Source organism: Cylas formicarius, unplaced genomic scaffold (assembly GCF_029955315.1).
Source record: "Cylas formicarius isolate icCylForm1 unplaced genomic scaffold, icCylForm1.1 PGA_scaffold_10__41_contigs__length_53128322, whole genome shotgun sequence".
Taxonomy (NCBI): domain Eukaryota; kingdom Metazoa; phylum Arthropoda; class Insecta; order Coleoptera; family Brentidae; genus Cylas; species Cylas formicarius.
In genome coordinates, this window is record NW_026844214.1 from 18,386,164 (window position 1) to 18,407,106 (window position 20,943).

The following is a 20,943-nucleotide window of genomic DNA, read 5'->3' on the forward strand; positions in this document are numbered from 1 at the left end:
AGAGCATATTTAGAAAAACATTGTTACGACTTACGTTTAGGTACATTAAAAAAAGTAATATAGCCAAATATTTTTCGGTGACAGTGGTGACACATTATTGAATATTCCGTACTTTACTTACTATCCCTCTCATTCTTTGTTCAACTTTATTTTTATTTATATCTTAGGTTACAATGAAGAAAAGTAACTATTAAAAAGAATACTTTTATCGAATAACTTTTATCAAAGTTAATTTCAAAATGATAATTGTTACTAAAATATAGAAACTTTTCAAATTTATTTTGATTTGATTAAAAGCAAAAGTCAAGAAATTAAAACGTCCAGTAAAATAGTTTAAAATAGTTTTTATATGTTTGCGGACTATAATTAATATTAATATAATATTATTAGACGATAAAATCAAAATACTTTATTCCGCAATTATTTAGATAAGTATTTAGCAAACGATATTTTAATTTGCAAATTCCAACGACTTCTTTTCCCATTGCATTAGACAACTATTTATATTAAATATTTCTATAATATAATTATTTATATTCGATATTTTTAATATTTCGAACACCACTCTAAATAGTATTTAGCAGAAATTATTGGAAGAACGTAATAATTCTAAAAATGTACCCAAAAATTTAAAGAGATTCTGAAGTTATTGCATAATATTCGCATATAAAAAACCAAAACTTGTTGGTGCCACTTTGTTTAATTAAAATATTATTTTAATAATGTTGCCTGAAGATTTATATAATACAATAATAATTAAATAATCGAAAAATAGCAATTCGTGCAACTAAATAAAAAAAGAATAATTTTTTTTAAGTGATCGAGGATGGCTCGGTTGGTAAGTCGTTAGACCTGCCAACTTGACTTGCAGCAGGTTGTAGGTTTGATTCCCACCTGGAGCCTTGGGTGTTGTTATTGCGTTTGTTGTCCGACTTTAACGACTGACTTCAATCTAGCCAGCCGCCTAAGTAAAGACAGACGCGAGTTGATTGAATTAAGGGAAAAAAATGCAACGAGCGGACAAGTAGTTGAAAAAAGAATAACTTTATGCAATGAGAGGATTTTCTCGATAAGAAGAGAGCAAGCGAAACAAAAGAGTTTCCCAACGTGTGTCACACAATATTGTTTCAAATTCTAATATCATTAACATCTAACATCATATGAAGAGTACGGCATTGGCAACAGGATGTAAATATGATTGATGGAAATGATAAATATGATGAATATGAATAAACATTTATTAATTATTTAATTTTTTAATAGAAAAAAGTCTTGTGTACTTGTGTTACGTTTCCGTTAATTCCAACTTAGTGTACTTCTTAATTTGTGGTAAAATAAATAAAATTATCTATTTCCACCGTTTCTACAAGCTAACAAAACAACTAGGCGATGCAGAGAAGTTACCCCACAATTTCACACCAGTCTGGAAAAGTTAATAGTGACAGTGTTGCCACGTAACAAAGCCGCAAAGGACGCCTGGATGAAAGTAGAATATATCTTGTAAAAAATCTGTTACAGAAAACTCTTTGCTTGTTTTGGAAGTATGTTTTGGATCATTAACCTGTACATTAAAGGCATGGAAATGCTAACATGATGCTCAGAAGAATATGAACATATTAACATTGGTTCCATTAACTCCTTTATCCAGTAAATTTTACCACATATCAAGAAAAAGCTCCATTCAATTTTAGATTACCTCCTTCATATTTAACAGTTTTGATAATTATTCTTGGTTGGGCTTTCTTCCAACATATCACCTGCCCTCAGAACCTATTAAATTCATGTTTGTTTTATCGTTCCATAGAATATTACGGGATTTCTTAATTCCCGTATTACCATTCCTATTTAAACGATCTTGAGCAAATTTTGAGCGATGTGTTCTTTGAAGATGATAGAGAGACTTCTTGCTTCTCTACCATCCGGGTGACTTGTCCGAAGTCTTCTCGGAATCGTCCTTGAACTTATGTCTAACCCCAGTTTTCTTTTAATAACGGTGAATGATTTAAATTGGTCATATTCAAAAGTCCGAATAATCTGCCTCTCTTCATAATAGGTTGTTTTCTTCTTGTTAGACGGTTTTCACCAGTTTCCGTCTTCCATCTTCTTTTGAAAAGAATTTTTTGTATTAATTTGTATTGGTATTTAAGAAAAATGGGTGTAATAAATCCAGAAACTCACCAAAATGTTTCCAGAAAAATATAAAGGAAACGTTTATTTATAGCCATTAGAAGCAAATAAAGTACGGGTAGTGTAAGGTTCTAACGTTGGCTGGGGCAAAATGATGTCAGGTCACCACTAGTCCAAAATTTCTAACATATTCTGACATACGTCCAGTGCACTGAGGCGTTACCAATCCACTATTAGTCCTAGTCATCTAAAGAAGAGTTCTGTTTCGAGTAAAGTCTTGATAAATTCATTTTAAAATACTTAGTCTTAAATGAACCAAAATCAAAAATGGTCTACAGTCTAAACTAAATAGCCCAGCTTTAATAGATTTTTTTTTCTGTCGTCTTATGGAGGAGGGAGGAGAAGTAAAATTCATTCATTTCCTTGAATGAAGAAAAGCATGAATAACTGGAAGCAATTTAGTTCGAGCTATAGACAGCATACACCACATAGCATATTTTATTTATTTTGCTGGCGCGTGTAGAATGACTTCTGCACAGCTTTTGACTGGATGTCGACGTTATCGACCAAACCTAATGAAGGAAAAATCCAGAAAGATTCAACCTATCGTCCACAGCCTGTGGAAGTTTATTAGAAAAATTTTGAATAGGTTAATCACTACATCAAACGTTTTTCGAATACACCATTTTTTTGTTTTTAGTTTTTTAAAAACGTTTTATACCCTTTCAGTAGCATGTTTTATTTCAGTCTGGACATAATGAGCTACGTAATGAATATGCATCCGAGCTTATTTAAATGATACGATTTAACCGTGGTATATTGCCCAGCGACGCTGCCCAGCTTTTCCATATATCGAAGCAAAATGATGCGCGCCGTGAAATAAATAAAATATACTGTATGGTATACTGCGTCTATACCGAGCATTAAATTGCCTCCGATTCTTTATACTTTTCAATCAGTAGACCAGTTTACCTCCCCATGTGTTGCCATATTTAATTTGTTCAAGGGATATCTGCAAAATAGTAATTTGATTAAACTTATTAATTTCTAGAGTCGAGATTTCAATGCTCTTTTTATTGTTCCTTAATTGTTTTTGTAAGCATAATATATTAAAACACTATTTGGTGACGGGAAAGAGTAACTAGAAAATAGAGAGAGGTGGACAGAGAAATAAATCCGTCAATCTAAGACGCTTTGTATTAAATATGTATTTTAAAAAGGAAAATTTATAAAAGGGCTAACGGCTAATAAAATTCTATCTTTGCATCCATCTAAAAGTCCTAGGAGCATTTTTTGTTTATTTCATTTTAATAATATTTACTGCCCAATACTACTTGAAAATTGAATCAACAACCAGTAACACACAAACAAACAAAAATTTAACCCATCCAAGATGAAAGTCCAGAAACTAATAAAAAACTTGATAATATAATACACGAATGATGGAAATACAACAAAACCAAAACATCGATGAAGACTCAAAGTTCAAAATAAGCAATAAAATAATATAATGCGACGTTGACATTTCTCTGAAAAAGTATCCCCGAAAAGGACTTAAAATAGCTCTCAAAATGAAATTGCGTGAACTAAAGAAAATATACATTTCCCATATCACGAACGAAATTGCTTCCGGACCATTTGTTACCACAGTTGTATTGCAACTCCCAGAAAGGCAAACTAAAACGAATCAGAGAGGTATGGCGAATACTGAGTGAATCGTCTAAATTTAGTTTATTTATAATCCATGGTCACCGAACTATTGGGCAAAACTATTTTACGGAGCCGTGTCCCCTCCCGCAGAAGCAACACCATTATCACTTTCGGCGCAGGTTCTAAATACCGCACGCATCGCACATAACCTGCCACTGTTGGAAGTGTTTTCAGTAATAGGGACTTCGCTGCAGACCAAATGAAGTTAGCGTTAGCAATATTAGCTGACTTATTCTTCCATAAGGGTTGTGCAATCCTGTATATTAATGTATATAAATATATATACAAAAAAATTGTACAATTGTATTGCAATACCTGGACGATATTGCTTTGTTTAATAGATATTTGGAGCTATTTTAATGGGTGTTTTGGTTAGTTTTCATTAAGGCTTTAGGGACGTTCTGCGTTGCTCATTTCTAGGATGAAACAAAAGAGAAATTATGGATTCAATGTCTGTGTCGCATGTGGACACATAAGTAATGTTTTGGAGCGGAAAAGGATACATATGTTCTCGATTTTTGTCGATATTTACTTTTTTATTTCGTTATATTTTACTTGACTTTCTTGTAGTAATACAGTTTTAGTTTTACATTTCAAGAATGATATTGGATATTTTAAATTCACAATTTTACTTAATACATAAAAAAACTCTATGTCTTTGAAGTCGACACAGGGAAATTTTGGCATTAATACACATATATTTTTTCGAGTTAATGAAAAAAATATAAAAGTGGGTCCATATTAGAATCTTCTTTATTGGTGCATAATATTTATATATTTTATAGAGTTTGGGAAAACTGAAAGTTGTCATAATCTAAGCCTAATTATATGGGCAAAATTAATTTTACTGCAATAACTTTAAAAAATACTAGTTTGGTATTTGTTGAATAGGTAGGTCCTTTTATGGGGCAACACTTATGTAGTCAAAGCAACAAGCAGCGAACCAAAGAAACAAAAACAATATAACACGAAAACAAGAATTTTCTACTGCACAGTTAAGCTTTATAGTACTTATTATACAAGTCGTCCCAGAATTTTAGTCGATCTTCGTCAATGTGTGGGGTTATCTTCAACTCGGTTCCGATGTCCAATAACTCTACTCTATCCGGTATAATCGGTTTCCATATAACGTTGCACAAAGTTTCGTCGGATTCCGGAGTGGGATTGCTGGTTCTGGCAAAATTTGTCCATAACTTGATAAAACGTTGTATATACAAGTCTTCTTTCGATCCTTTGACTATCGGTGGCGTGAAAAAGGTGGGAAACAAGTAAAAGAGGTCGTCCGCATGACCGACTCCTTCAGTTTCCTTCATTGGCAGTTTAGTTAACAATTTGGAAACTGAATTTTTTACTGGCGGTACTTTAGAACACAACTTTGTAAGGAAATTGCAAGCGATCATCGTCTTGAAATAATTAGACGTGCAAAAGAACTTGAAATAGTTCAGAGGACCTTCCAAAGACATCCGATACACGTATACAGGTTTGCTGGAGTTTTGTGCTTGTAGCTTGAAGGCCCTGTGGATACCGTGTACGAAGTTGGAATCTCCTCTCATCTAAAATGGGTTTTGCTGATTGGTTAGTTTGTTAAAAATGTTCTGAGGTTGGATTCATCATATTTAAATAATGCTGTGTTTTTGTCAAATTTACAGTATTTAAACACGAGATTCTAGATTACTTGTATGCAGTATTTTTACATTGTGAATTTAAACGCCTATGGCAAAACTCTATTTACAGAGGTGGGACTCGCAAGACTTCGACAATGGTCATCTTAATAGGCATTTGGTTAAAGTCAATTTATAAGAAATATTTTGGTACAAACTCTAGTGCTATGAAGTTTTTACTTCAGTAATATTATTTAAATAACCAGAGATGAAAGAATTAGCAACATTAAATTACTGCGACCAATGGCAGGCCCCGGTAGGTAGGACGAAAATGAATTCTTATGACTTTTCAAAGCACCCAATTTCGTGGAATGTTTCATATAAATAATAATTTTGCCATAATAACCGTATTACTAAATTTTCTTCATTTGTAGCAAAAACACCACGGAATTTGCAGTTAATATTAGTATGAAATAAGAAATATTAGGAATTGGAATTTTGTTTTTCAGATATATTTTACTACTGGTGTTTTCGATTTTAGTTACATATTCCCCTAGACTTACTATATAGGCTCGATCGATATTATCTTCTCGACACTCCTCGTCGCCAAAGTAAAACTTTTTCAACTGATTCGCGACCTGTTCGGATTCTTCGCTGCCCGGCTCAAGATCCAATTCGTATGGAAATTCCATTTCAAAGTTTCTTGGTAGAGGCGTGTTTGGAACCGTCCTCCTTACCAACTCAAAGAACATGCCTTCTCTCGAATTAAATCCAATTATCATCGGAATTTTGTGACTTTTTCCGGACTTTAAAATATCCAACGGATGTTCGGTGATAAAAGCATCTTCATTTGGCTGTTCTACGACGGGTCCCCAAGGACGAGCTTTTTTGGGAAGGAACCCCTATTAACAGATTCAGTTCTGGAAAATACAATAACAAAATATTGTATTATTGTCTTTGCTTACTTCGGATATTTTTTTCTGGGATTTCACTATATTTTTCGCGGGTTCCGTTTTTAGTTTTTCAAATATTTTCTTCTCGTCCGTGTCCTTATATCCCAAGCAGTGGGCTATTTCTGAAGCATTAGGTTTACCCCACGACCAATTACTGAGCGCACTGCCGCTCTGCATTATTGCTTTTTGGAATAGACCTAAAATCAATGTAATAGCGAGTACCTAAATAGTACAGTGTATCGTCTTGGCTTTTGACGAATCTTCACTCAAAAAGTAATTTTGACCTTCATACCTATTTTTACTGGGGAAAGTCAACAAAAAATAATTTATTCATATGTAAGGGACAAAACAGATGCGAGACAGATAGTCAGGTAGATGTCGACTACGTATTGGCTTCTTACGAGTATATAAGTGATTTTTGCGTTATGTCGCTTCAAAATCAATTGTCAGATGGGAAACAAATTGTGAAAAATGTGTATGAATGTTTAATAAGTAGACGATTCTTTAAACGAACCATTAAACCAACACATTAGCTACTACGCCACGGAGACCACGAATGTTTGTTACAAAATGATACTTCTTTTGAATCCAATTACGAGGCGAATTTTTTGAAGTGTTAAATTCGTGTGCCATTAAGGAATAATATATATGATATCCATATCATTATATATTCAACTTCGTAAGACCTTTGAAGAGCGTCAGGAGAAAACAGGTAATGTCCAGTTTTGATTCAAAATGGGTTACTGGAACCATCAATCGGCAAAAACAATACATTTACAATATTACACAGATCGGGAGAAAGCGACATATTTTACAGCATTATTTTCTAATGCTGTATAAGAAGTAAACGCGGAATGTCCAACTCAAAACGTAATAAACCGGAAATATCCAGCCGAAACGGTTATTCTTTCTTTCTTGAACTATTTTGCTGGGGTAATTTTCATGTTTTACAGTAGTGAACCAATGAAGCAGGTTGTTGCATCGTTTGTATTTGCATTTTAAAATAGCTAACTATCCTGAAAATAACAAGATAGATAGAATGTATCAAGTAGCTCAAAAACTTTCTTACAGTCACATGAATTTGGAGAGTTTTGAGAATGTAGGAGACTTAAATGCACGGAAAAAGTGCATCCGAGTGATAGACAAGGTATCCTAGATTATTTTAACTCCCTGAATTAAAACAATGTGCGAAATTCTTATCTGTGCTCTCTGATATCAATAATCACAATACAACGACGAAGTATCATGACAGTAGTTACCAATACCGGGTGAGGATTAAAAGAGAGAAAACATTGTCAAAAAACTAAAAGTATGTGCAAATTTTTTTTAATGCAGTGCATGGAATTTCTAACTTACAGAGAAAGCGGAAAAAAAATACAAAAAAATGAACAGCAATTCCTTAGAATGTATTAAATCGCACATTGCTTCGTTTAAAACATAATAAAGATAATGAAAATAGGTCACATTTACCGGATGAACTTAATATTAAGATGTACAGAATGTTCCAAGTTCTTCATCCTATCAATCTTATAGGGAGATTTTTCAAACCAAATTTATTATTGGATTTGGATATCCTAGATCCGATACTTGTAGTCAATTTTCGATGAAAATTGAAGCTTCCGAGAAAGGCTCTACAGGTGAAAATTTGAAAGTTAATACGTTTCGTACTGAAAATGAAATTCCCTTGTGAAAGCCGCAGGTTTTTTATGATCGAAAAACGGCGACTCGCAAGAGAGCTCGAAAACAAAAAGAATTTGAGGCCATAACAATTGAATAACAGAAAAACATTTCCCGTCCAAAAATATCGACCCATGATGTATATTACAAGCGTGCGCTCTCCATGTTTACCTTTAATATACACGTACTTTTCAATGCCCAATTTTATTTTTACACTTACCCTGAATACATGGCAAAAAGGAGTCAACGAAGTATGCTCTTTTCTTTTCAATTTTTTTAGATGCAGCAGGACGGCAAAATAAGAACCACATTGTTGTACGTTTTACGCACTACTTGGTCACTGCTCTAAGATACTTCGACTCAGTAAATGTGGCTGATCCTTCTCGCGGGAACTCATATTTAGAATATTACAAGAACGTGGGAGCAATCAATACCAAAGTAAGAATGGACCCTCCCAGTGATTGGGAACCCAATGTTTTACATCTAGAGTAAAAGCAGTACCATTTTTTGTGCTCCTAGTAAATCAGAGTTATGTTAAGGGATGGGCTGAATTGTTTTCCACAAACTATGCAAAAAAGTGTATGTTTTCAATACAAAAAGTGAGACTATTTAATGTCACTATCGGGTATGCACGACTGATATTACATGATATTACCCCTCCTGTCCGCAGGAGAAATGTAACATAATTATTCACAATGGCACCAATCGAAGCGGTAGAAATTTTGAATTTGAATTACTTTCACAATATATTTGGAATAGACAGACGTTCTCTCAACAATTACTGCAAAGTATTGTATATATAAATTTAATTCTTTCTTGGAGAAAAATTCTTTCATTTCCTTAAAAATAATAAAGTTTTTTGGTTTTAAAAGAAGTTTAATCTCACAAATTTGTTGCAAGGATATTCCCCGCAAAATCAAATGTGAGAGCAGAAAATGTTTCGCCTATTTTATTTACGAGTGTAATAAATTTAATTAAAATTGTAATTAATAATATAAATATTGGCAGCTGGAAAAATGCCGAACAGCATATTTCAAAAATTGAAAATTCATACATAACTAATCTCAATGACGAATTACTTTTTGAATAGGAACGTAATTATTAATAATTTGTAGATATTTAGTGTCGTCGTGTTTTCTATTAGTTCTAAAGTGATTTTATTATATCTTCATAAAAAAAGATAATGTTTAATTCTTATATTTTTAAAACACCTTAAAAATCAGTCCCTAAAGTTCTGCCCGTTAAAAGTCAAGATGAGATTTGAGACACAGTATATTTGGTCGCAATTTAGCTGAAACAAGATGAACAGAAATGACGAATATTGGCAACGAACAGTGCCCAACGAAAAGCCTATCATTTAATATGAATTTCGACGCTGTTTGACAAAAAATATACAAGGTGTTATATAAAGATGTTTACTAAATATTGGGGCCGATTTTTTAACATTCTCTTACCAATATCGTTGAAAATTTGATAATACGTAGCTCTTTTAGCACTAAGTAAATTAACAGTATTAAGTCCAGTGGTGTCATTTCCTCACCCATAATATTGCAAAGAAAAACGTACGCGGTTCATGTTAATATTGACTTTTCTTTGTGTCTCATTTCATTTTTGTAGAAAAGTAGAAAATGGAAACCAATTTATACAAAAATCCATCTAAGGGCTGAGCTAACTAAAATATCTGCTTAATTTTGCTTGTGGACATAAGCACGTCAGAAGTGCATAGAGTGATGCATAATTTTAGGGCCAAAAAAAATACAGGGTGTTCCATTTATAAAATACAATATATGAAGTATATCTCGAAAATGGTTTGTCTAAAAAAGTCTGTAATTCAATGCCAACGTTTTAGTATTTGTTAAGCCACTCTGTAGTCCTTTAGCATACTTATTACTTTACACCTTTTTGAAGTAGACTTTAGGATATTATTTTCACAATTTGATTGAGGTGGTCATCTACGTTTAAAGTTACCTTTCGTGGTTTCACTTAGTGTTAAGTAATGAACGGATGCACTGCCCGCACTTTCTCCAAAAATTGTGATGTTATTAACATCTCCTCCGAATTTTTCGACATTAGCTTGAACCCAACGCAATGCCATTCTCATGTCTTTTAGGCCTGCGTTTCCGGGAACCCCGATACTGGGGTCTTTGAATGAAGCGAAACCTAAAAGTTGAAAGATAAAACCGAATAAATTACAGATTGTACAGAGTGGGACAATTTTTTAAACAGATAATCGGCCACTATTGCCTTAGAATATAAGTATGGTATAATTTTTGTTTTCGGTATTATTGAGAAATTTTTATTTTTAAGGGAAGAAATTTTGAAAGCGTTGCAAACTATCACCTAAGGTGATTACAAAATTGACTTTCAATTTGTAGAAACCAATCTTAGCGAATCAAACTCAGTAAGCTGACCGAATCATATTCAATTCTTGTTTATCATTTTGAAAGTAGTCTTGCTGGCTTTAACGTTGCACCCAGTTTTCCTATTCTTGTTCCAAACAGTTTTTGTTTGCCAACGCCCGTGATAGGATTGATGATCACAATATTGTTTAAATCATACCGAATAACCTCCATTGAGTTTCAGGTTGGTTAATAAGGTTTAAGGTAGAACATAGTTATTTAAAAATATGCAATAATGTTAAGATTGCAGATAAGTAAGTCAAGGTTGATGCAGTTTATTCAGATTAAAGTTTCTTTTTCTAATGTTATTGTGTAAATGAATATCGCAATTATGTACATTCCATTCTTCAAGACGGAAGGTACTAACTACACGTTAAGGAAAAATCACTGTTAGGAAAAATCATTGTTAGATCAAATATTTTAGGCAAAAATATTCAGGATCGTTTCAATAGTATTAAATATTACTGAACATATTAAATTTTAAATACATGTAATAAATATTAAATAATCCATTTCCCAATCTTTATCACAGCAACCAAAAGAAACTTGTTTTACGTACCGTGCGTTCAATTTATCGTGATAATATTTTTATTAATTGTAACTTTTTTGTTATGGTTAGTTAATAATAAAACGAAATGTAGGGTTAGCAGTTAATATGTGATTTTTACTTTATCATAAAAAATTACAAATGAAAGATAATAAAAGCATGTTCACATTTGCAATAAGAATAAAATACTTTTTTAAAATATTCTAAATATTGCTGTATTTGAACACCATTTTGTTCAACACATTTTTTGTAAATTTTAATTGCATGATCCATTAAGTCATTTCCAGGCTAGTTGGCTACTTCATAGTTAGAAATATTTTTGATTCGGATGACTTTGTGAGGATGCGCACTATCTTGCTGCTATATTATCTGTGTTGATACATTTGGGGGTAGATCTTCTATATGTAGTATTATACAGTATTCTACGAGATGTAAATAATGATCTCCAGTTAATTTTAGCTCTTCCAAAAGCGGACCCAAGATATATGTGTCATATAAGCCAACAAACATTAACAAACTGATATTTTTGGGTTCTTATTTTATGTATTCGCAGAGGATTCTTTATAAACCAATATCACCTTTTTTTCTATTAAAGCCTTTACTTGTAGTGAACCAACTTGCATCGGTCCATAAAATATATTATCATATCTATTTACAAATTCCAAACAAAATTTCAAGAGTACGCACCAACAAAAATTAATACTCTTTGCAATCATAACCGAGTCTATCTACGTCCTAGAATTGAATTTTCGTTCAGTTGCTAATTGCAAACTTTACACTTTGATTAACCTTACGTGTAAAAATAAACTCAAGTGTCATACATTAACTAATTTATCAGTGCTCTGGCTTTCAATTGTTAAAAACAAAACGGAACAATTGCAGACAAGTGTTTTTAACTGCCTTCAATTAATATGCCTGACTCACAATAGTCGATGTCGCCTTTTGTAAAAGTTTTTTTTTTCATGGCATATTAGTTCACTTTTTGATAATTTTAAAGTTTTTTCTTGTTCTGTTATTGAAAAATACTAGGCTCATTTGCTATTTACTTAGTTCTAAACTTAACATTTGAAGTAGGTCAGTCACTCTTTTGTAAATTGACAATCCTTTTCTATTATCTTTGAACCCTTGAAAAACTAATAACTACAGGCTCGGTTAGAGAACATTTGTCTATTTTTATAAATAAGAATTCGTTATATTCGATAAGGTCCATCTTTCGACGTTTAAATTTTAATTTAGATTTAGCAAAGGACAACTGTACAGTCCAAATTTTTGAGTTTTTTGTTACTTTTTATTTTTTTGTAAATATTTTCCTATGGTGTTTTCGATTTTAAAGGCAATCTGAAGATGAAATTTAGAGAAATGTTTCGAAACTTTCATGGTATATATATATATATATATATATATATATATATATATATATATATATATATATATATATATATATATATATATATATATATATAGATATTCCATTTATCTATAACCCTCTTCAAGGAATATCCGTACACTATTCGGCGAATCCCAATAATAATATCGATTACGTTTGGTTCCCAGTAAGACGCGATGGCAAGGTAACGCACGTTATAAATAAATAAATATAAATTTCATTATATTTTTAAAATTGTTTAGGTCAATTCACACAAAAAAAACTGACCGGTCAATTCCACAACTCTAGTTGTCATACACCAATAAATAATTTGTGAAAATTTGAATATCGTTTGTTCTAAATTTAACTTGTTGAATCGATTTTCATCAACTAAAAGCCACCTTCGTTCAATTTATTAATATTTTTCTTTCATATTTTACATTATCCTATATATTTTATTATTTATTATTATTATTTATTTAGTATTCATGTTATAATATCGTTTATAAATATTTTGTTACATTTAAGATAACAGCCTTGTAAGTCCCGTAGCCGTATCTCAGAAACTGTTGCGTTAAAACTTTCGAAATTTAATATGGGTGATTTTGCCAACTCTATAGTTTTTTCGATTCGAGATTATAACTTTCTATTTTGAATGAGAATAATATATATTTTTGTAAGGCACAATTTAAAAATTAAATCAAAAATTACCTTGTTCATTTAAATTAAGACAGTTCGGACTCCATACAATTATTCAGAAAACTTGTAAACTCTCTGAAATATTGAGCCAGGATTTTTTACTAACCCTATGTTAATGTAGATATAAATTCATTTTTCGAATTACGAAATTGTTACTAAATATTTTTAATTCAAAATGAGTTTTAAGAGATTTGCGCGATTTAGTTTCGATTACTTGGCAAAAATGTCAAAAAAGAAAGAGTGTATAAGATTATCCTTTCCCGACCGCCTACGATATTACCACATACCTAAAATACCTAATCGGTAATTAACCGCAACAAGGACGATATCTTGCGTCATAAAATACTCCGGTCCAAACGATTCGCTTTTGTTCGAACCGAATGTAAATCCACCTCCATGAATCCAAACCATGACCGGCTTCTTAGGTTTGTTGGTGTCATTTGGTAACTAAAGGCATACAAGTGATTAAAAGCTAACTTATGTAGATATTGTTCAACGCACAACAATACTAAAGGAATTCTTAAATATGTGGAATGGTTTTGGTGATGGATAATCCTAACCAGGTTCGTGTCATCAGTAAACTTGCGAACTGGCGAATACAATGTATTGTGGTTCCAAACTCTGTATTTATTTTACGTTATATTACAGCAATCGTAGTTCGGAGTGCCAAATCAACAATTATTAATGTGACTATTTCCTAGAAATATTTTAACCTCCAATTTAAATAATATGCCATTTTTAAAATTTGGTGAAAAGTTTTTATAGGCACGAATAACCTTGGACACTAGTTTGATGATATTTTCGTAAATAATTATTATTATACATTAGGATATATTTTTTTATTATATTATTTTTGAGCGCAATCATAAAGCAACAATGAAATGATTAGTTTTATTATTAGTTAGTATAAGGTACCCATGTATGGGGTGATTTATTAATTGGATAGAGGTTGGGTGAGAAATCCTTTTACAAAACTTAACTAAGGAAACGATTGCATATAACTCATGTTCAAAAGTCGACGCTCATTTGGATGTCGAAGGCGGTAAGATATACAGGGTAGTTCAAATTAGGATAAAGTTGCGCTTGGACAAGCCCGAAAATCTCCTGTTAAAAAATTATATATCTTTCGTAATTATAAATAACAAAAAAAAATTGTAAAATATTTCTTATTAGATTTCTTAAGCTTAAATTTTTGCCGTATCTTGTACGGTATTTCCTTTTTTCCGAATCGTCATCCATATTGCATGTTTGAGGTTTTGAACAGCATCATTTTTTTCCTTCAAAATCAAAATTTTGCAAATATTCCTGTAATAGTCCCAACATTCTCGAAATAGTTTTAAAAGATATTGTGGACATTAGGTAGGGTGGGATAAAATATACCTACTACATAAATATCAAGAACGTTTAACTGGATATTGGAATTAAATACAGAGAATGGCTGACTATTTCTATTTCTTTCAAACTTAGCAATATTAATTTATTGAAAATACTATATATTTTTTAATATTTAGTACTTTTTGGGGCTGCAAGAGGAATTAAACTTATGAAACAACATTAAAAAGCTTAAATTGAGGTTATTCAAAACTACAAACATCCAAACTTTGACCAACTGTGAACAAGTTTCAGTAAGATTCCATCTGTATATTTTTATCTTACCTTCAATAATTTAAAGGAATGTTATCGCTACCCGGAATTTGAAATATTGCACTCTTGCAAAAATCCTTTTTATCTGATTCAAGTTTGCTTTGAAAGCGTGGAATATTTCGCTACTTGGAATTGTTTTGCCAATGAGACTTGTTAAAGTGAAACATATTTTGTTAGTAATTTTTATTAAAGCTATAATTTTATTTAAAATTTATTTACTGATTACATATCAATTGTGAGTCGTGTTACCGTATCTTGACATTAAGGCAATGCTCTGTTCTTCATGCCAACATGTTTTATTAATAATATCAAACATGTTTGATATATATGTAGATTGGTGAAAGGCTAACGCGACATATCCTGCAAAAACCTTTTAGTGGCGGTCTGTGATAACATTCAAAGGTTAATTTTGTAATAGTACAATAGTAGATTGAACTTTTTTTGTATGTTAAAAAGATAAAATGCTGTTAGCCCAACGATGGTATAAATGTCCGAGATTCATATATTGCCTGCCAAACTCTTTTGATTAACTTAAACTTTTAACCGAATATTTTGTTTCTAAACGGAAATTAAATCTGTGGGAAACCAGTATTTTCGTAATAATGACTATATTGCCAGAATTATCTTAATACTAGCTACACTTATGTTTTTTCATTGAGCTGTGAATTAAACAGAATCATTATGAAATATGTTTGACAATATAACTAAAAAAATAGCCTTGGTGAAACGTTTTTAAGCTGCGTAGATTATTTTTTAAAAAGGAATATCGTTACAAGCAAGTATTTCATTTAACCTTACGTCTTTGGTGTAAATATTTAAATTCAGACAATTATCTTCGTTTCCGACGAAATATGTGAAGTACATATCAGCAGATGGACATTCTGGACCTTCCTTGGTTGCATCGCGTACATTTTCCCATGGTTCTGGAGGTTGTGGTGCCTATAAAAGATAACCAGATCTTACTTCTTCCGGAACAATTTTAAAACCTTTCGTTTAATTGCACGGTCCTACCAATTTTTTAGAAGCAAACTTTTTTGTTGTGTAGTATATTAGTTGATTTGAAAAACTATTTTTGAAACTGTACCATTTATCTACCCACAACAACACCCATAACTAGACTTAATCATAAGGACTGCTTTTAATTAATTTCTATAAAGTGTGGGTTAAAGTTAATTGTCCTTTGCATATAGCTACTAGATATATGAAGGAACTCATACTGATAATACAGGAAGTTTTAATACCCTCATGAAAATTTTTTTGGGAAATTCGTTCAATATCCATATGCCCAGTCATATAAAATCGCTCTCAGCCAATAAGACCTAGCGGCATTTACCAACTGGCAGGACACTTCGTCCATTCGACAGTTTTTAGTTGAAATGTGCCATTGTTTTGAGTGAGATTGGGAAGTATGTGCGAAAAATCATTCTCTTCTCGACAAAAATAGTATGGTATCTAGTCGTTTGTGGAAAACAGGGTTCAATCTCAAATTAAATATCATGACATTAAAACGAACATTTTGTAAAATGGCAATTGTTTTCATTTGCCACACTAAGGAAGCCAAATTTTACTAATGAAATTTGTTTTGTAGACCTTTTAAGTCAAATTTTAAAGACGGGAGCTTTGCTGGCGAGGAGGGTCAAACTATTTTTTAGATATGATCCTTCAATTTTTGAAAAAAATGTATTGTCCGGTCTATTGCCTTATTGATTAAAAATTGTACAATTTATAAAATATGTACAGAAACGCAACAATAGCGGATATACTGAAGTATACGAACTTCGTATACAGAAATCCTTACCCAAATATCATTTTAAGTTTTTCAGATGTGTACTTGAAACCAATCTACAATCAAGCTTTCTGTGACTAGCAGCAGCTTTTGAAGTAGAAACTTATTGATTTGCACAAAAATGGCTTTCAGTATTTTAGTTTGTTGTGTATGTTGCATATGTCTGTTTTTTAACTAAATTTTGAAATCGAATTTTTACAAATGCAGTAATATAAGCAAATTCAAAACATCTGTGGATCAAAAACATTTTGCACTTATCTGTTTTGTAAACTTTGGGTCGCGAATTAACTTTATTACTTTACTATTATTATATTTTATTTAAATTAAACGAGATGTGATGAAAAGTCGGTGTGCAGTTTGACAAATTGGAGAAAATTGCCATCAAACAAACCTTGAGCGGCCAAATTCCAATCGCCACTGTAATTTTCTACCTGGCTGATTGTGCTACAAAGTGAAAAACGCAAAAAATATTAAAGAATACTAACTAGAATCAATTTTAAGTGAGACCCGTCGATTATGCCATACGCAGCATGAAAATTAGTTTTTTTTCATGGTTATTACTAATATGCGAGCAAAGGTTGATTTAAGTTATTTAGTTTTATACAGTTATTGAATTGGTAAAGTGTATCTTAAAGTATAATTACGACCTTTATACCTATTGTCACTGGGTAAACTAACCAACCGATATTTAATTCATAGGGACAAGACAGGAACGACGACCATGTGTCAGTCAGTGGCAGTGTTGAATAAACCCGTTTTACGGTGAGTTTAAAAAAAAAGCTTCTTACAAATATACCACCAATTTTTTCTTGTGTCGTGTTAAAATCACTTGTCTTTAGATGCAAAACAAATTGGGAAAAAAAATGTTTAATTACTACGAAAACGCCAATACCCTTGATAAAGGATATTCTTAACAGCGCAAGAGAGAAAAACGGAAGATGAAACTAGTATAATTATTAGATGCACCCTTCATAGCAATCGCACAGATTGCGCACTTGGAGATTATTTAGCTTCAGTAAAAAAGTCAAGAATGTATACCAATACAGTAAAAACCTAAAAGTTTGTGGCAGGAGCAAAAGGAAGGTGAAAAGCGACCAGTAATAACGATTCAGAGCAGTTTATAAGAGTTCTGCATAATTCAAATAACAAGTGAACTGTTTCATAATTCGCCTTAATAGATGATCAAAGCCTCTCCGTGGAAAGATATCGCACTTAAAGGCTAAACATTTTAACAATTTCCTTTGAACTTTTTCTAACTGTATAATAATACATTTATGAGCCCATACTCCAGCTCAAGATTCTTACATTTGATTTGAGCCTGTAGAACCGAGTGGTCAGTGATTTTATTGCCGTTGGTAGGTTATTTCGATAATTCTTGTCAAAAATCATGGAGACTCACTTTGAGCCAAAGTACTCCTGTACTTAATAGCAGAACTTCATGCAGTAAACCACCAATGTATATTACGGAACAAGTTTGCTTAACGAATGTTTAGTCAGGAGTTTTGACGAGTGCTTAATAAAGAAGTTATTGAAGTTTTTGAAGATGTGGCATACTATACTTTTACTACGACCATTAGTTCCTTGGCATATTCCTGTAAAACCGCACGAATTCGTGACGTGAGGAATGCCTATCAATATCTAACCAACAACTAACCAAAACCAACAATAAAAGCATGAATACCTTCACTGAATGAAGTGGGGCGTTATAATTTGGAATTTTCGAGTTAGGGAGCTAAAAATATTGTTATATAATTTCCATATAATGAGCGACTTCATAGGCGTCCGTTTGATTTAAAGAGTCTAACAATGTTAATATACATCATACATTGTTAGGACAAATTCCGTTTTACATTTAACTTAGATCAAAGAACTGTAACCGTTTTTCGCTGCCCTTTTCCAAATGTGCAAAGAAAACAATATTTCTAATTAATAAGTTTTCAAAAATTATTATGAGTATTCAGAGGAAAAAATTAATTTCACATAAATTGGCCGGGTACTGAAATACTGCGAAAAAATCGTCTTTTCTTATTTTTAAAAAAATCTCTTCTAGATTTTGCTTTCAAACTTCGTAGCCCGAATAAATTTAATCTGAAAACCTGAGATATTTGGTGTACAGGTAAACAATGTTGTTTTTCTAGAGATTGTCCGTTTCGGCGGTTGAATTGGCCGGGGTGTCTAAATTTATTAACAAAATTACGATGGAGCATTGGCGTAGCACTTTTTTTAAATTTTTTATATCAATTAAAATGTAAATGTGATATAAGTGTCAATAATGTTTAATAAGTTTAAAAGCAAAATCTCTTTATTTTGTATCTGCTGAATACGCTCTTAAAGTTTCTCTATTATAATTTGGAGATCACCCTGTATGATGTATATAATGAAATATTGTAGTAGTAGAGAAATTAAATAAATAAAATATCAGTTTGCTGAACGTCGAATGTAAATTTCGATTTGAAATTTAAAAATATATTCGCCGTCGAATTTTGTAGTTATTTGAATTGGTAGTTGTCGTATGGTCATCGAAATATTTGGTTGTCCCTCTTGCGCACACTTGTTTTTAATTAACATCTGATAAGTTGCTGTTAAATTGCCACCTATATTTTATAACCACTTTTACATTTCCTTAATACGTCTCCCGAATCGCACAAAAAAACCAGCTTGATCTACCAAAAAGCGAAGGTCGACCATGACGCAATTTTGTTATTTTAAGTGACGATTACTCTATTCGGCGTACTGATGTCTATATAGATAGCATACGAAACTTAAAAAGTAAATCAGTTTCATACTTTTGGTTAGTTGAATGAAACGTTTTAAAGAAAACATTATTTAATGTTTTATTAATTCAATTCACTGTAACAAAGTAAAGAGATGCATGAAATGTAATTTGCAATTTTGGCCAAGCAAAAGAAATTTGTCTACGTCGACTTTTCGAATTTCCGATATCTAGGAATCATGAATCTTATAATTCTGACGGTGCATTTATGGAATTAATTTAATTTATATTCGAAAATTGAACTGAGGTGGCTTTTACTTGATGAAAATCCATTTATCAAAATAAATAAGAACTAAAAGTTCAGATTTGGACGAAATTATATATTTTGACATGACAATTGTTTCGACAACACCGTCTGGAAAATATCATACTAGAACATCCTTTAAATAAAAGTTGTTTATGGTGGTATAGATACGTGGATGATGTCTTTGCTTGATTTGTTGGAACTGACAGACAATTAAATTCTTTTTTAAATTACATTAATTCAATACATAATCGTATAAAATTCACTATCGAGATTGAACAGGATAATTCTATTAATTTTTTAGACTTAACTATTAAGAAAGCGCAAAACAAATTAGATTTTTTAATATATCATAAACCTTCACACACGGACAAAGTCATACAAACAGCTCAAATCACCCTTATACACACAAAATGGCTGGATTTAACTCTTTTATACACAGACTTCTTAATACGTCATTCTCAACAGAAAATTACAACAAAGAACTTAATATCATTAAACAAATTGCACTGAACAACGGCTACAATTCGTCCATTATAGATAAAATTATAAATAAAAAACAAATACAGACAACAGTAAACTCTATCCGAAACCTAATACAGAACACGAACAATTTAAAACAATTACATGCATAGGAGAACCTAGTGAAAAAGTTTTAAAACATTTGTCAAAATGTGGTTTAAAAATATCTTTCAGAACTAACAACACAATAGGAAAATATTTAAAAAATCCCAAAAATCAGGTGTCTACAGCTTGAAATGTGCATCTTGTCCTAAAATTTATATTGGACAAACAGGTAGATCTTTCAAGAAACGCATTAACGAATATAAAAGAGCGTTTAAAAACAATAGTCTAGATTCTAATTATGCTACACACTTAAACACAGAAAAACACATTTTTGACGACAATTTTGACATATTACATACAGCCACAAAAGAGACATTCAAATGTATTGCTTAACGATAAATTAGATTTAAATATTGAACTTAAATTCTTAAATTTAATTAATTTAATTTAATTTAAATTCTTAAAGTCTTAAATTCTCGCAACCACATTAATTAAGGTTTTATAGTTATTTTTTGGTATATATAGTAGCAGGTAGTTTGTAAATATTAGATTTGATAAAGACATGGTGTTGTCGAAACAATGGTCATGTCAAAATATATAATTCCGTGAAAATCTGAACTTTCAGTTCTTATTTATTTTCATTTATATTCATTGTATTAGGTTTAAGCAAGAATATGCAGTAAGCATGAGCTCTATCCAAATTTGCCCGCGATGAATGAAAAGAGGTTCACAAGAAGAGCGATAAGCTGTAAAAACTATAATTTACTATAAACTTTATGCATTTCCTCATACGTTAATAAACAGTGCTATTGTATTTGAATACACTTCAATAGAGCAAGAGATCCAGGAG

At 31.6% G+C, this 20,943-nt stretch overlaps 1 protein-coding gene across 1 annotated transcript in view; it reads right to left on the bottom strand.

Moving 5' to 3' along the window:
- Positions 1–4,340: 4,340 nt before the first annotated feature.
- LOC132708359 (uncharacterized) overlaps positions 4,341–20,943 on the bottom strand; it is a 37,834-nt gene continuing 21,231 nt past the window's right edge. Inside the window, exons 8-13 of the mRNA XM_060680646.1 lie at positions 15,522–15,662; positions 13,367–13,526; positions 10,037–10,228; positions 6,404–6,588; positions 6,002–6,340; positions 4,341–5,390 (exon numbers count right to left, since the gene is read on the bottom strand). Of these exons, the coding sequence (XP_060536629.1) occupies positions 4,833–5,390; positions 6,002–6,340; positions 6,404–6,588; positions 10,037–10,228; positions 13,367–13,526; positions 15,522–15,662 (1,575 nt within the window). The 3' untranslated portion in view covers positions 4,341–4,832. The remainder of the gene's footprint in view (positions 5,391–6,001; positions 6,341–6,403; positions 6,589–10,036; positions 10,229–13,366; positions 13,527–15,521; positions 15,663–20,943) is intronic.